The sequence below is a fragment of the Rattus rattus genome, chromosome 16, assembly GCF_011064425.1.
Source record: "Rattus rattus isolate New Zealand chromosome 16, Rrattus_CSIRO_v1, whole genome shotgun sequence".
NCBI lineage: Eukaryota > Metazoa > Chordata > Mammalia > Rodentia > Muridae > Rattus > Rattus rattus.
Window position 1 is genome coordinate 40,386,458 of NC_046169.1, and position 16,522 is coordinate 40,402,979.

At 49.7% G+C, this 16,522-nt stretch overlaps 1 protein-coding gene across 1 annotated transcript in view; it reads right to left on the reverse strand.

Annotated features, from left to right (window-relative positions):
• Window positions 1-746: 746 nt before the first annotated feature.
• Window positions 747-16,522, reverse strand: part of Wscd2 (WSC domain containing 2) — a 93,639-nt gene continuing 77,863 nt past the window's right edge. Inside the window, exons 7-9 of the mRNA XM_032886685.1 lie at window positions 15,367-15,531; window positions 12,199-12,399; window positions 747-1,389 (exon numbers count right to left, since the gene is read on the reverse strand). Coding sequence (XP_032742576.1) covers window positions 1,037-1,389; window positions 12,199-12,399; window positions 15,367-15,531 — 719 coding nt within the window. The 3' untranslated portion in view covers window positions 747-1,036. The remainder of the gene's footprint in view (window positions 1,390-12,198; window positions 12,400-15,366; window positions 15,532-16,522) is intronic.

A 16,522-nucleotide genomic window follows, 5' to 3' on the forward strand; every position in this document is an offset into this window, starting at 1 on the left:
CAGAAGAGCGAGGGGCTGTGACTATGGCTTTTGCGTTTATGTAATGGGGATTGTGAAGGGAGGGGAAGCCAGAGGGATTCAAGGTGGGGAGACGGTATCCTGGATGCGTGCTTCCCAAAACATGATCAGTAACTCGAATCAGAAATCCTTTGGTGTCTCAGCATCGGAGAGCAGCGGTACAATGGGGGTGGAGAGCCGTTCTTCACCCCATTTCTGAGGAGTCCCCAGTGGGGGCTGGCCCTGTTGGTCTACAAGCAAGGGCAGGGAAGCTGATGGCTTGGAGGGTGGGGGGCAGTTTTGGGTATGGATCCCTCTGAGTTGGAGCATTTTTATTCCCTGCTCTGGGTAGTAAAGGACTTCCTGGTTAAGGGATCCGTCAGGCAGTGTGAGACAGCTATTTCAGGCCCCACCCTGCAAAGATGGGTCCTCGGGGCTTTGTATGTGGCACGTGGTCAACCTGTTGGGTTGGTTTTTGGTACCTAAGGGACTTTGGAAGAAGGATCAAGAACCCCAACATCACCCTCACCCCCAAGACATAGCATGAGCAGACAGGACAGGGTTGCAGTCCTGGAGGTGGAACAACACCCAGCTTGGGTCTCATGTGTTTTAGCCTGGGGGCAGCTCCCCACTGTAATACCAAAGCACCAGTCTCGAGTACCTCAGGAGTCAGATACCCAAGGCCACAAAGATAGGTCCCAGGTGTCTGTCACACAGAGGTGGCCTGAGAGAGATCAGAAAGCCGGTGCCCACATAGTCTGAGCAGGGTCACTGCTTACAACTGTCCAGCTGCCACATCCAGAGCCTCCCAACCTCTGCCAGATTATCACCTCCCTTCTCCCACCAATGGCCGGGGGACAGGGACACCCCAAAACAGGTAGCCTACTCTCCAGGGACGGTGTCTAGACATCTCCCCCCAAGGCCCTCCGAGGGGCCTTTCTGAAGGCAGGCAGAAGCCTGGGGCTGTCTTTGTGCCAGAGGGAAACCAGCTCTTTGAAGCCAAGGGGCACGGCGTGCTGGGTCCCTCCCTGTCTGCCCATCATCTTGGGCCATAGGCCTCAGGCACCCCAGTGAGGTTGCGGCTGCGCAGCGCTGTGTCCACCATCCTGATGTAGGCGCCGATGGTCCTGCGCATCTCGGCTGTGTAAGGGTCATACTCCAGCTTGCGCAGCCCCGAGCGCTTGAAGTTACCATCCTTCTGGCTCTCCACGCACAGCAGCCGATCCTCCCTGACCGCCACGCCCAGCAGGCTGACCATGCGGCCCAGCTGCGTAAACAAGTCCTGCTTCAGATCCTCGAAGTGCACCACCAGTACGGTCTTGCCAAACTTGAGCCAGTCCAGTGTGTGCGTGGCCCACCACGGGGCATAGTTCCTCACAAACTCGGGCCATTCTGCGGGAGAGAGCAGCGGGTCAGCACGCCACCAGATGGGCAGATGACAAACCTCCCAGATGCCTGAAACCCACTTGTGCTTTCTTGGGTAACACACCCCTGGCTGGTGCCTGCAGGCATAGCCTTATGCACATAATAGAGCACAGCACTGTGGAGGTGCAGAGATGCAGAATCCTACAGGAATGGCTGGGGAGCAGAGGCTAGAAGTGGGAGGAAGCTGTGTCCTTAGCAGAGACTGATGATCAGAACTGCCGTTCTGTGTGGGGAGGTTGGAATGTTGCAGATCCAGGGGGCCTAAATGACCTTACCTTGGGTTAGTTCTAGACCTCTGGAACAGCTTGGTAGTGACAATTCTGGTTTCTTTTAAAAACACAGAAATATAAGAATATGCTTCTATTATGACCCTGGGTACAGGTAGGGAGTTGCTTCAGGCTGCCCACAGTGGCTGACTAGGATTTGCCTCGTGCCCTAGCGGGCAAACCATTTTGCCAGCTGCAGATAGTTTCTGCGATTGTGTGACACTGGGACTTCTGGGGACTTTTCAGAGGGTAGATAAATGCTAGGCTAGGGCCTTGGCCAGAGGAGGGTTGTTGGTTGTGGTGGTTTGTTAAGTCGTTGTGCATAAAAACGGAGAAAGAAGAAATTAGATATCCTGATGGCAAAGATCAAACTTGCCCCAAGAAACTTGATGCCCCTAATCAGCGCTAACTAGTCTAAGCATAGTTGTTAGCATTCTAAGCCCCGCCTCCAGTTACCTGGCAACAGCCAGGTAGGTTCCGCCCCACAGTTACCTGGCAACAGCCAGGTTTGACTGACTGTAAAAGGGGCTGCTTGCTCCCTTCTCATTCTCTTGCCTCTTGCTCTTGCCCTCTTTCCCTTTGTCCCTTCCCTCTCCATTCTCCTCCCTTCTTCCCTCCACGTGTTCATGGACAGCCTTTACCCCTCTCCTCTTCTCTCATTAAACCTTTCCGCGTGGAACCATGTTGGCCTGTTGTGGTTTGTTCGACCCAGGCCGAGATTTCTACCCCAACAGTAATACCATCCCTTTTTCTTTCCTCTCCATCCTTTTCTCTCTCCTATCTGGTATTAGGGGTTAAAAGGGTGGAAGGAAAAAACAAAGAACGTACAAAGTAGCAAAGACAGCACAGTTTGCTCTTGCAGCTGTGCTGGAACTAACCAAGGGTAGAAGGGAAACAACTCACAAAGTAGCAAAGACCAGCAGCCACACAGCTCCATCTTGCGTGCCTCTGTGCTGGAACTAACACCCCCTGACTAATAGAAACCTTTTGGAATCTTAACAGACAGCTAGCTTCTACCAACCCCAAGGTTAAGAACAGCATCAGGCAGCACCTCCGGACTACAGAATAGAAAGGCTTCTCCTGTCTGTGGTACCCGCTTCTCTACTGTACCCACTGATGTATTTTAAGCGGCCTTGGCTTACGACTTTCTTTGCTTTGTAAAACTACAAAAACTTCATAAAAGAAACTGCTTCCACGTTGGAACACAGGATCTGGAGTAACCTACATAGGTGTTTCTGGGTCACGGTAACTCAATGGCTCCAGAACCAACTCTCTCATGTTCCCTTTACGATGAGAACTATGGTTTTTGTGCTATCTGATAGGGTGACGTGTGAGGTTCCAAAAAAAAGGTCCACTTTTCACCAGAGGAATTGCTTGAACGGGAGCCAGGCACCTGGCGTCCTTTCTTTGGCTGGGTGGTTGGTGAGTTCTGTCTGGGGGTCCCTCGGTTTTGTGGACAGCCTATCTGTCTGTTCTGAGCTGGTTAACAGACCGCGTTGTGAGACATCTCTTTTTGCCTGCTTCCACAGTATTTGTTTTAAGGTCTCTGCTTTGAGTGCCTGTTTGAAAGCCTTTCTGTCTAACCTTTGGTTTGGGTTGCTTGCGCTCGGAACGCTAAAGACATTTTAGATTCAGCTGTTTAGCTTGTTTTCGGTATATTTTGCTTGCTTTTGGAACTCTGAGGGGATTTTGGTTTCTGGTTTTGTCTCAGTTTCCTTGTCTTTGAAATGTTTCCATTTGTTAACTTCTGGCCTCAAATGGTTAATTCTGCCCCTCCCCCCTTCTCCTGTGACCTTAGGAGTCTTATGATCATCTGATGATTATGCCCCTGGAGACAAGAGGCACGTGTTCCCTCCCCCACCCCACCCCACCCCAAAGTGTGCTGGCATCAGGGGGGAACACCTCAGTACATGCAGTGGGAGAAACTCAACAAACATGCTCCATTCTGTTTGTTAGGGTTTGTTTAGGTTTTGGTTTATTTTGAGACAGGGTTTCTCTGTGTAGCCATGGCTGTCCTGAAACTTGCTCTGCAGACGGGGTTGGCTTCAAACTAAGAGAGCAGCCTGCCTCTGCCTCCCGAGTGCTGGGATACCACACAGGAAGTTCAGCCCTGTCTTGGGGTCCTTCGTGTTTGTGTAAACATGTAGGATATCCACAGACCAGTGGGAGAAGATGCTAAAAACGGACCCAAAACATACACTCCCTAGTTAGCATAGGCAGGAGACCTTTCAGGAGAAAATGGGAGGGAGTGAGGAGAAGGGGCAGGGGGGACAGAGAGCTATGGGAAACAAGGCCTCCAGAAAGGAGGAAGCGCTTGCGCCTGCGGACAAACAGCCATCTGGTCCTCTAGCCGGCTCTGTGGCTCTGTGAGTGATAATTGCTGACTAACGTGTGAGCGTTTGGGAAAAAAAACAAAGCAGACTAAAGACAACCAAGACACTTCCCTCCTTCAGGTTTAGGTTCTGCGTTTAACAAAGTCCTAGGAAAGTCTTTAAAAGAATCACAGACCGGCAGCTGCTTTAAGCTAAAACATAAAACGCTCTCCAAAACTTGATCAAATCCGTAATTCAGCATAGTAAAGAGCCCTTAGAGCTAAAGGGAGTTAAAGTAAATGCAAAAACAAAAAACCAAACAAAAAACAAAAAACAAACAAACAAAAAAAAGAGACAAAACAAAAAATCTCCCAAACCTAACCAAACCAGACCAAACCACGCCAAAATCAAACCAACCAACCAACCAACCAACCAAAAATCTCCCAAGAAACCAAACCCCCAACAACTACAACAATAAAAACCTTTTTAGAGGGTTTTATAACAAAACAAAGGCAAACTCTGACCTTCCTTCCTTTCCCTGCTTTGGGTCTTTGTTGCCTCTTTTAAGGCTTCTTTGAGCAATTTGATTTCCCTTTAACTCTCATGCTTAAGACGTTAACCCGGCATCCTTTCTGTTGGTATTCTAAGCTCCACCCCCACAGCTACTTGGCAACAGCCAGGTATGCTCCGCCCCACAGTTGCCTGGCAACAGCCAGCTGTGCCTGACTAGAAAAGGGGCTGCTTGCCCCCTCCTCATTTTCTCTTGCTGTCTCTCGCCCTTACTCTTCTCTGCTCTCCTGCCCTCCACGTGCCCATGGCTGGCCTTTCCTCTCTTCTACTCTTCTCTCATTAAACCTCTCCATGGTGGCTTGGTGTGCTCTGTCCGGGAAGTGAGGAGATTTAAACCCCAACACTTTCAGCCTTAAAGCCCCAAATCTCAGCTTGGCCTGAGCTTGGGGGACTCCTCAGGCTATTAAAGATAACCAAATGCCTGCGCCCCCTCTCCAGCACTCCGGGGACTTACACTGAGGCCCAGCTTCAAGGGGAGTTTCCTGTCTGCTTTCCTGACTGGGAGGTCCTGCGTTCCTCTGCGTCCACGGGTCTAACAAACTCTCTCGATGTCTGAGTGGCCCTGACATCAACATAGACATTTCTCAGACCCGCTTAGCTCTGGTCCTGGGTCATCTGTAGTAAAACGTGGCTTTTCTGGGCATTGTCATAGAACTTGATCCCCTGAGGGACCAGTTTGGCAGAAATGAAGATATTCTGTGTGTCTCGGTCCGACTAACAGACTGTGAAGCAATGGACCCTAATAGCAATAGGATATTCCCCTGGGACTCTCAGCTGGGAGAAGGAAGGGTGGCCAGCTGGAGGGGACCTTGTCTCCCTGAGAGGGATTTCAGAGGGTCATGGCAATATTCTGACACCTTATAGACAAGCCTGAAGACCAGACAAGGACCAGTGACCAGACTGCTTGCCTCTCTCAGATTTTACTTCAGGTTCTAAAGGCAGATTTGAGGGTTTGACAGATCTCATTGTCCCCTTCCCAGTGTGACCCCATCTACTAAATCTCCTTTTTCTCCTTATAATGGCTCTTTCGATGGTCCTAAATCTTTCTTTGGGACAATTAGCATGTTTTCAAATTTAAACATTTTAAAAACATGGATAACTTTAATAACAAGAGACGGTTCTGATGAATTTGTCACCTCCTTGGGTCCTTATTCAGCGGAGGGTATGAAGTAATTATGACACGATAGCATACATTTTTCCTAGTGACAGTTGCTGCCCTCCCCTCAGCCCCTGCCCTCCGCCCCGCCCTGCCTTACCCCGCCCCAGACACTGAGCTCTTTATCTCAGAGATTAAAAAGGTGGCTCATGTCTGTGCCTTAGATATATCTTGTTTATATGTGAGCATTTATATGCATACCAACATTTGAAGAGTGGTTTTGAGCACCAGGGTCTCTTTAAAAGTAAAGGAACAAAAAAAGGGGTGTGTGTGTTCAAGATCTATATCTTGGCAAGGCCAATGTGCAAGAAAACCCTAAATGTGTGCATTTGAATTGTCATTTTAAAAACCTACTTTGGGGTTTGCATAGACATCTTAAGAGTTTACAGATCTTCTTAATGTGTTACACCGTAATTAGATATTTAAAGGAATGATTTGACTGCTTTTAATTAAAAGACTAAAGTCACAAATTGCTAAGCTCTTTCTATTCTGGACGCCTTATACTTTTTTTTTAAAATCAGTCATATTTTTTAAGATTTATTATGTATACAGTGTTCCGCCTGCATGTATCCCTGCACGCCAGAAGAGGGCGCCAGATCCCACTGCAGATGGTTGTGAGCCACCGTGTGGTTGCTGGGAATTGAACTCAGGAGCTCTGGAAGAACAGTCAGTGCTCTTAACCACTCCAGCCGACCTATACTTTTGATGTCTGGTAAAGAGCAATAAAAGAACGTGCTTTTATCTATTAGTGACAACCAAAACCAGAACATACACAAAAGCAAAACATTTCAAGGTACCTGTCAGAGTGGCTTAAATCTCTAACAGATATTTAAATTTGGTCCGTGTACTTTACCTGGGTTTGTAACTATTGGATATTGAAGATACCATATTTCCTGTGGTTTACCTTACAGCCTCCCGAACTTCCTTTTAAAATTACCTCATTAAAACTGTTTTCTAACACCACCATGATAAGATCCAAGTATGCCACAAAAGGATTGTTTAAAAAACGGATATGGTTATAGCGAGGTTAAAATGACACTGAAGTTATAAAGTTTAAGGTCAATTCAATGCCCTGAGATAATACTGATGCTTAATTCTCTATATTTTAAGTACTGATTTGATCATTTAAGACAGCAACCACAAACCTTTGTTTATCCTTTGACTAAATGGACATTTAAACCTGTGTTTAAATGTTCCCCAGTTGAACAGCGCCTCTGTGGTTTGAAGAGTCAGTCATCGCTTTAATCCCTTAAAAATCGTGAAAGAGTTCTTATGCCTGTCTGAAATGCCCCCATAAATTCCATAATGGTCCTAAGACTTTTTGATGATTGAATATTTACCTCTGTTTATCCAGTTTGGACTATTAGTTAATGAATAACACATAGTATTGTAAAATCTTTCAAATAGGATAACTAAATTCAGAGTTAGTTACAGTGCCCTCCTCTGAGGATAAACTAGGTGATTTCATCAACTGAAAGAAAAAAAAAAAAAAACCATGGGGTTGGGGTTTAGCTCAGAGGTAGGCGCTTGCCTAGGGCATAAGGCCCTGGGTTGATCCCCAGCCCCGAAAAAAAAAAAAAAAAAAAAGAACCAAAAAAAAAAAAAAAAAACCCATCACATCAAAAGACTCCATTCTGATTAAAAGATCAGGCCGGTATCTAAGTACTTCCAACATACTCCCAGACTATGCTATGAAAATTTTATAAAATTTATAGAAAATAATTTTCTTGTTTGTTTGTTTGTTTTTCAGGACAGGGTTTCTCTGTGTAGTCTTGGCTAGCCTGGAAGTCACTCTGTAGACCAGGCTGGCCTCAGACTCAGATCCGCCTGCCTCTGCCGTCTGAGTGCTGGCCTTATAAAATAGATTTATAGTATGTATAATTTATGTAACTTATTCATACTATAGGTCTATGATTTCCATTAATTATGAAGGTGGATTGCTGGATCGTGGTTGTATTCTCACTACATAGATGCGGGCAGGAGTTAACTTACTCGGTATCCATGTCTAATGGTCATCATTTAACAGAAGGGGAAACCGAGGCAGAGAATAAGCGAGGGGCTGTTTAAGGTCACTTAGAATGAGAGTCGAAGCAGGATCTGGCTGAGCTGCACGAGGCACCCCGTGGGCTTTTTCCTACCAAGGTGTTGTAAACAATCACAACCTGCTCACTGGTGGGCTGTATACAGGGCGTGGCCAGAGCTCACACGGGCCTGAGCCCTGCAGTTGTTCAATAAGCACGGTTGCTGCTGTCTTCACTGATTGATCTTTCTCAGGTATGACGTCATGGTCCCTGGGACCCCAGGGCTCACACAGGCCTCCTTTGGGCTCTGCAAGTCTCATTCTTCCTCCTGACCACACAGCGAGCCATTACTGTGTGGTCACCCTGCTTACGCCTCTTGTCTCCGAGGCAGCCTGAGCCCCTGGGGTTGGGTTAGGATTGTTAAGCTTCTTCTTGTGGTCTCTCCTCTATTCAAACCCATCACAGACTGTGTCCTCTTGGGGGCTGGTGAGCCATCTTGCCATGTGATGGAAAGTCACGTGACTGGGAGGGTGCCTTTAGGGTTGCCTGACCGGAGAGAGAAGTTACATGGAGCGATCTTAGGGGTAGTTACAGAGCAGATCTCAGGGAGAGCTGCTGAGGCTCAGGCGGGAGAGAAGCCGGGGCACGGCCAAGGTGGGCACTGGGATGCTGCAAACAGCCTCCAACACAGGAGAGCTGGAGAATCCCAAGGGGCACACTGAGGGCTCAACTGCGGAGGGTGTGGCCCTCCTCAGGCCCCTCCCTCTAGAGGGAGCAGCGCACGAATCTCTCAAGCTTGGTTAGGGACCTTGCAATCCTCCTCAATCCTAACCCCTCGCTGGGTGACAGATCCTTACCAACTAGCTCATAGGAAACTGCCCTGTGCTCATCACCAGGAGGGAGACCGAGGCCCAGACCGGCTAAAGTGACCTAGTCACATAGCAGGGAAACATCATCCTGGCCACCCTGTCTTACACTGTGGCCCAGATCCTCTCCTGCCTCAACCAGCCTTATCCCCACTCACTCCCACACACAGCCTGATACCCAGCAGGAGCTGGGGGGAGTCGCTGCTGAACTAAATTGAAATTTCCAACGGCTAAATTGCACCGTGATGGAGGGCCGCTGTTCTTGACAGAACACATCGGAGCTGTCCTTAGATGCTCCTCCCAGTCCCCTCCTGGAACCCCACGGCTACTTGAGAAATATTTATGCTGACGACAGGTTATTTTTTATTCTTCAAATAGACTATTCACATGGCAGCTGACTAATTGGGCCCGTACTGTTATAATGGGTTAGGACCAGATGTATTCGGGAGATTAGGAAACTTTTAAGCATACACAGGGGCTCCTTCCCTCTGTCAGCCTGTCCCTACTTCTGAGTCACCTCCCGGTCTCCTTGGTGATTTCAGGACAGCGACCACCATCCCAGGAGAAACCCAGGTGAGGTTGGCTCTTGTCACCTAACACTCCACAGGTGTAGACTTCAGGTGTGGCCAACTGCGACCCTCTTGCCTGGTCTGTTCAGATGAGCTTGCGTTCTGTTCCCATCGCCTGCAGCGCTTGTTCTGGGGAAGCTGCTTCTCTGTCTACCCGAGGGGGCTGTCTAGATGACTTTGCAGCCGGGAGCCTAGGGCTGGAAACCCCGCTCTTCTCCACTGGCACTGGGTGATCTCTCTGCTCTCCTTGGGTGTTTCAGTGTTAGGATAATATTAATCTCTGAGAAGATCCTGATGGGAGTACCAGGTGCAGAAGAGCAACGGCCGCTTGTGACAATTCCTGCCGATGGTGGCCCCCACCTTTTCCTGAGACTCCCCAAAGCTCCCCACGTGTCCCTACTGGTCTGAGTCCATCCACCCCCCCAAACGCCTAGCAGCTCCCTGAGCTGTTTTGAGCTCTCCCTTACAAGACGTGCACCCACACTATCCCAAACCCCCACCCCTCAAAGCTGCTAAATGACTTCCTTGCAAAGGAGCACAGAAACGGGAACAAAAGTCCTCCGCCAGCTGGCTCAGGGCTCTTGGTAATCGATCAGCACCCACAAACCTGGAAGCAAAGGCACCCCAAGGAGCCGCAGGGTGCGGCTGTCTCTGCGCAGCCTGGCGGTCTTCACGCCAGCTTCTTGTCGTCAGGAGGAACCAGGCCCTGATTAATGTTTTCTCCGTGCCAGTTCCCCACGGAATCATTAAACACAGGATCTGTTTCATTAAACAGATCCAGGACAATTCACCTTGTGTAATCATATCACATAAAATTTCGCCTCCGTCCTGCTCCAGAGGGGCCGTAAAATTAACGTTATAGAACGAAAGTTGGGGGTGGGGAGGCTTATCTCGGCTCTAATCGGAGAGGAACAGGACTACAAGGACTGGATGTACACAGCGGCTATGTGGCCTCTGCTTCTCCCAGGTCACCTTCCACGGTCTACCAAGGGTGTTTTGAAGCAGGTCTCACAACCTGTGAGAGCACCGGAACCCCTGCGGTGAAATCTGCTTGGACACAGACCCTCAAATTTCCCAGCTGACACTGCTGCAGCCGATCCCCAGTCACACATGAGCAGTAAGGGTTTTAAGGCAGTGAAACTTAAAGGAAGGTGTGTGTGTGTGTGTGTGTGTGTGTGTGTGTGTGTGTGTGTGTGTGTAAGGTCCCCAAAGGCTTGTGAAAATGGAGCCTTTCTGATCAGGCAGGTCTGGAGTAGAGCCTAGTGATTTGCATTGTCAATGAGCCCCCTGTTGTCCTGGTGTTGTCCAGGGTGTTCAAGGAGAGGAATGGGTGGGTGGCTGGGGTGGAGAATGGGGGCTCTGTTCCCTGGAGAGTGGTTTCTGGGGCTAATGTAGCCCCAGTATGAGATGAGCGTAGACCCATCCTCCACACGCCCTCTGTTGGTTTTGAATTGGCTCAACAATGCTCTGACTTGGTGTTGGTCTAGGGGTTCAGGTGTCTTTTTTTTTTTTTTTTTTTTTTTGGTTCTTTTTTTTTTTTTTTTTTTTTTTTCGAGCTGGGGGACCGGAACCCAGGGCCTTGCGCTTCCTAGGCAAGTGCTCTACCACTGAGCTAAATCCCCAACCCCTTAAAGAAATATCTTTCTGGGAATAGACTTGCTAAGTGTGGGAGAAATATCAGAACTAGAATCTTTTTTTCTTTCTTTTTTCTTTTTTTTTTTTTCGAGCTGGGACCCGAACCCAGGGCTCTTTGCATGCCCTGGCAAGCGCCACCACTGAGCTAAATCCCCCAACCCCAGGTGTCTTTAAATAAGCAAAAAGGTCGGCAAGGTGGCTGCTGGGGGAGTGTATGTCTCTGGACATGGAGGTTGGTGTGGGAGTGTCTCTGGTTGTGGAAGCTGGTAGGGGAGGTTTGGGATCCCAGCTCAGGAGACCCGGATGCATACCAAGCCCCATATACCCCTCCTCAGGAACAGTGTCTGCCTAGTTCCTGGAGGGTTTGAGAGAGGGGCTGCTTAGTGAGTTGATAACCACACTTCCCCTTCTCTCAGACCCCAGGAAGCCTGGAAGAGGAGAGCCGGCTAGCTTGGCCACGGTGTTTCCCAGTGACCTTCCTGGTCTTTGCCCCTCTAGGTCTGTTTCCTCATTTGTAAAGAGAGAACCAGGGTTCTCAGACCCAGCTGGGTTTGAATTCCGTGTTCCAGCCACTGTCCGCTCATTGGCTCAAACCTCTTCATCTAGAAAGGGAAGAGCATGGGGCCCTGCTTGCTGGGACACCAGGGGATCACTGGTCTCTGAATAGTTAGGCAGGTTCACTACAATAATCCTGGTCACACCGCTGTAGGCTCACACCACCACATAGGCTGGTGTGTGGTGTGTGGGGTATGCAGTACATGTGAAGTAGGTGGTGTATGTATCTCTGTGTATGGTATGATGTGGTTTGTGTGTGTATGTGTGTGTATGGTATAAGTTATATATATGTATATATATGTGTGTATATATGTATATGTATATATACACACACATGTGCATGGTGTGTGTGCTGTGATATGTGTGTTTGGTGTGCAAGGTGTGTGTGTTATGATGTGGTGTGTGTTCAATGTGTGGTATATGTATGCTGTGGGGTGTGTGCTTTGGTGTATGTGTGCTGTGTATGTGTGTATATGTGATACCTAAGAGAGGACCCACAAATGTGGCAATCGACACCATCTGGGTTTGACTAGCAGTGCCTCCGTCCTTGTATTGAGAACCGCAGCTGCTGAGGAGAGAGCGCACCTCCCAGCCTTTTGAACCCCAAGTCTTGAAAGTTAAGAGATGTTCAAGGAAGGGGAAGGGACGCGAGTGCGGTTATCAAGATTCACTGTAAAGTTGGAATCCTTAGCTCCTGGCCTACCTAGCTGGTGCTTTTGGGTGTGGCCCTTGGTGCCTCCACTTTGCACAAGCTCCATGTGGCTCTTAAGAGCTCCTTGCTGGCCGCCCCGCACGCCCACGCGGACCCAGGCGCTCCCTCCTGTACCTTTGCCTTTCCAGTGGGCGTGGGCGGCAAAGCCTATGTGGCCTCCGTATTTGCGGTTGAACTCTGCCATGAGGGCCTTGTAGGGGTTGCGGATGAGCAGGATAGCCGAGTCGAAGGCCTCGATCTCCTTCTGGCCACTCTCGTGGGTCTTGATGCAGATGGTCCGCCCGCTTCGCCAGTGGTCGCGTTCACCTTTGAACCCTGGGCCCAACCCCCAGCCGAGAAGTTAGAAGCTGGGGAGGTGGGGGTGGGGTAAGAAGCATCTTCCCCCAGCCCCCCCCCTCAGGTTTCCTCACCTTCTTCACTTAGCCACTCCTTCCTGTCTGTAGTCTGAGCACTAGAGGGCGGGGTTTTATCAACAGCCCTGAGGCTCACAGAGACGCATTGCCCTGAGGGCGCTGAGGATGGAGTGTGGAGCCCCATTGCTACACTTCCCTCAGACAAGGACTTTCCACCTGAGGCCTTCATTTAGTCTACGCTGAAATCCATTCTCTCCCAGGCCCAGTAATGGAGAGATAGAGGTGGTGTGTAAGAACCCAACGCTCTGAGGAGAAAACAGGTCCCCAGAATCGCAGCCTTAGGTCTAGTTGTGTCGGCCCACACCTGACCTCCCCATGCTGCAGGTGGCCCTCAGTTCAAAGCCATCCCGGTTATAGCATGGGACTCCAATCTCCAGAAACCAAAACCAACAAAAAAGGTAACGAAAACGTCCCAAACGCCCCGAAGGAAAGCATCCATGACGTCATCAACGGTGCCGGTCTGGGTGTCAACCTAGCGTAATACTGTGTAGATTGAAAATAAACCATGCTGGTCTAGAAATACCTACTCCAGAGTCTAAACATTCAGTAGACAGGCGTGGTACTTCTCAGCAGAACTTGTCACCAGAAGAATTTTATTATGTCCCTGAGGAGGGACCGTGGGCTGGGCTTCCCTGAGGAATGTTGCTGAATTCCACCACCAGAGCCCTGCGCCCCCCTCCCCTCACACCCCTATTTTCTAATGGACCCAGCAGCTCCGCTACACAAATGTGGCAAATTTAAATATTCTTCAGAGTCACCACTACACAAGTTATCTACTTATCTGGGGAGCATGTGAACCTCAGGCACCGAGGAGCGCCCCCCCCCCAATTGTTCCAAGCCCTGGCCTCAGAGCTGCAGAAGAATATGTTTTCCCTTGTCTCTCTCCTCACAGCGCTATTATCATAGCTTAGGTGTGCCTTGGATCAGTGTCCCCAGGTCCCCTCCTGCCATTCTCTGGTTGTTTCCCCTCTGTTCGCTGCTCTGACTCCTCCTGTTCTAGATAAAGAGGCCAAGGCTTGGGAGGGGGAGAAACTGAGCCCAGGCCCCATCTGCAAGGTACCATGAACATTCGGACTGACAGTTCCATCCATCGCTTTCTGAAGCCAGGGGGGAGCTGGTGGGAGGGCCAGAACCAGGTGTCTAGGTGGCCGCTTTGCCTCCTCTCTTCCAAGCCACTGAGGGAGAGCAGGACCTCAGAGCTCTCTCAACAGGTCTTTGCAAAGCAGGGTTCACTGAACTTGACACAGGAGGTAAAAATCCTTTAGATCCTGGGCCTCTGTGATCCCAAGGGCCCCTTCTCTGAGGGTGGAGCCTGTGTAGGCAGGGCAGTGAGGATGGGCCGACCCACAATGTCTGATCTGTTCCCGTCACCAACTCAAAAAGATAGCACAGCCCTAGTTCTGCTGAGGGTCTGGGCTCAAATCCTGATAGGAGCCTTACACATAGTAGGTCTTATAGTGCCCAGGGATGGCTCCACCCACAATGGGCAGGGTTCTACCATGTTAATTATAAATCAATACCCAACAGACCAATCTGACAGAGGGGATCTGAGTTGAGCTTCCCTCTCTGTGGGTCCATGGGTGTCTCTAGTTTGTTCTGGGGTCTATAAGAAAGCAGGCTGAGCAAGCCTTAGGGAGCAAGCAGCATCCGTGGGTTCTGTATCAGCTCCTGCCCCTTGCCTGTCTGAGTTGAGTTTGGTCAGTGTTTATCATAGCAAGTGAAAGCAAACTAGGAAGCCTGCTTCTACACCTCTGCCTGCTCCTGCCCTGTTACTTCCCCCCTGCCCTGCTCCTTCCTCCCTGCCCTGCTCCTACACCCCTGCCTGGTTCCTACACACCCCCCTCCGCTTCCACACTCCTTGCGGGCTCCAACCTTCCACCCCACCCTTTTCCCCTCCCACCCCGTCTTTCAATCTCTGCCTCCCACCTGCTTTCCATCCTGAGATCGGTTGCTGACCAGCTTCTCCTTATCTGAGCCATAACCACGGGGTTCATTTCCCACCTGCTGAACTAGACCTGTGAGCCAACCCATCCATCTGCTGTTATATCAGCCTCATGAGACCCACCCTGCTAGCTTTAGTAGGTGTGTGATCGCAGGACCAGAGAAGTACAGTAGTGTGCCCAAGGTCACACAGCTAGGAAGCGTTCCTCCACTAAAAGGCAGCCATAGCCACAAGCAAGGGTTGTCCATACATAGATGTAAAACCCTACCAAGGAGAGCGCTTCCTGTCTGAGCCAGCCTGATTTCTAGCTCCCTAGTAAGAAGCCCAAGAGGAGTAAGGGTGTGAGGGTGAGCTAGGAAACAGTTGAGCACGCTCTCTAACCAGACACATGAAAACTGTGACTTTGGGGCCAGTTACTTCTCCTCATTCAGCCCCACTTTTCAGGACTAGAGGCAACACTGATAGCTCAACATGGTATCTGGGGCTGGCTGAACGTCCCTGAGATACGGGGCAAACAGTTGGTGCTCCATAAATGCATCTTGAAAACCACACGTGGGAAGCATACTTCCGACATAACTGTGCCTGGTGAATGTCTGAGAACAGCATCAAAATAAAGCAGGGTGCACCTCAAATACTGTAGGTGAGATGCCTGGTAAACAGTCGATACTCAATAAATGCCTCAAAGGAAACGGCTATTATACCTCTATTGATAGCATAGCATTGTTGGTCTGTCAGTATCCGGGGTGAGGTGCCCAGCACACATTAAGTGCTTGATAGATGTCTGTCAGTCTGCAAGCTCAGGGGAGGTACCAAGATAGGAGATACATGGTGTGTTTGTCCAACATAAGAGGGAGGAGGACCTGAGGCACATGACCCTAAGGCCAGGCATGCCAAGTGACTCGTGTTTCCCTACCCCTTCCCCCTCACCTTTGTTGTACAGAGAGCCATCGAAGTAGTAGCTGCCAGTGTAGAAGCCGGTGGCCAGCTCGATGAGGTGGCGAGCCCACGTGTTGCCGGCACCCGGGAAGCTGGCTAGAGCGATGAGCTTCTTCGACTTGGCTGGGAGGAACCTTCTGTCCATACAGCGGTTGTCTGCAAGAGGGGCGGGGGACAGATGGGTCAGCACGGTGTGCCCTGGAGACAAGGTCATAGTGGGAGGAGGAGAGGCACTGTGCTGTGTGGAGCACACAGTAGGGACCAGCATTAGCCCAGTAGGAGGAGAAGCCTCCTGTCCAGTCTTGGTTGTCTCCAGCACAGCAAGTCTCTCACAATCGGTGGTTGCAATGGTTCAACTGGACTGGTAACTCGATAGGACCGAGAGCCCGCCTACTGGAGACTGAGCCCCACCCACTGCAGCCCCTACCTGAGCCAGAAAGCTCTCTGGTGCCTTTTGGTGTCAGAGGAGCAAGGGCCCTCAAGAGGTCATGGACCACCACACTTAAAAAGTTGCCTCTCCCTCTACGGGAAGGAGACTTAAAAAAAAAAAAAAAAAAAGTCCTGAGAGAACGTTACAATGTAATTAATGACTCTCACTGAGGACCACACATCTTTCAGGACCGCAGGATATCAGGGGGCCCTGAGGACAAGGGGTGGTGAGATCTGTGCCTCAGTAAAATAGCAAAAGGGGCAAACAGAAGCCTCTGGGCAGACTTTGCATAACATTTCTCTTCTCTGAGGTTTGACAGGTTTATTTGGGGGGTGGGGCACAGAACCCACTCCTTCATCTCCCCCTCCCTGGCAAAGAATTCTCCACTCAAACCTTTCTGGGAAGCCACAGGTCAGCTCTATGATAAAAGCTGTTGTCCTCTGAACTAAATTTTATTTCGTCTATGTTAAGGGCCAGCCGACTCCATTTTTCCTTTTCCTTTTTTTTTTTTTAAGTTAAACAATGCTAGACTTTGATTTATTTCTATGTTGTTCTTTATGGTGTTTTTCTCCTCCCCAGTCATGTCCTCAGCTAAGGGTCAACTTGGTTTTTTTATTTTTTTATTTGTTCATTCTTAATAATCTTAAGACTTGCACATCATGAATAGTTCCCATTGTTTCATGGTATGTTCTGAGAACTGATTGACCATGAAATGTT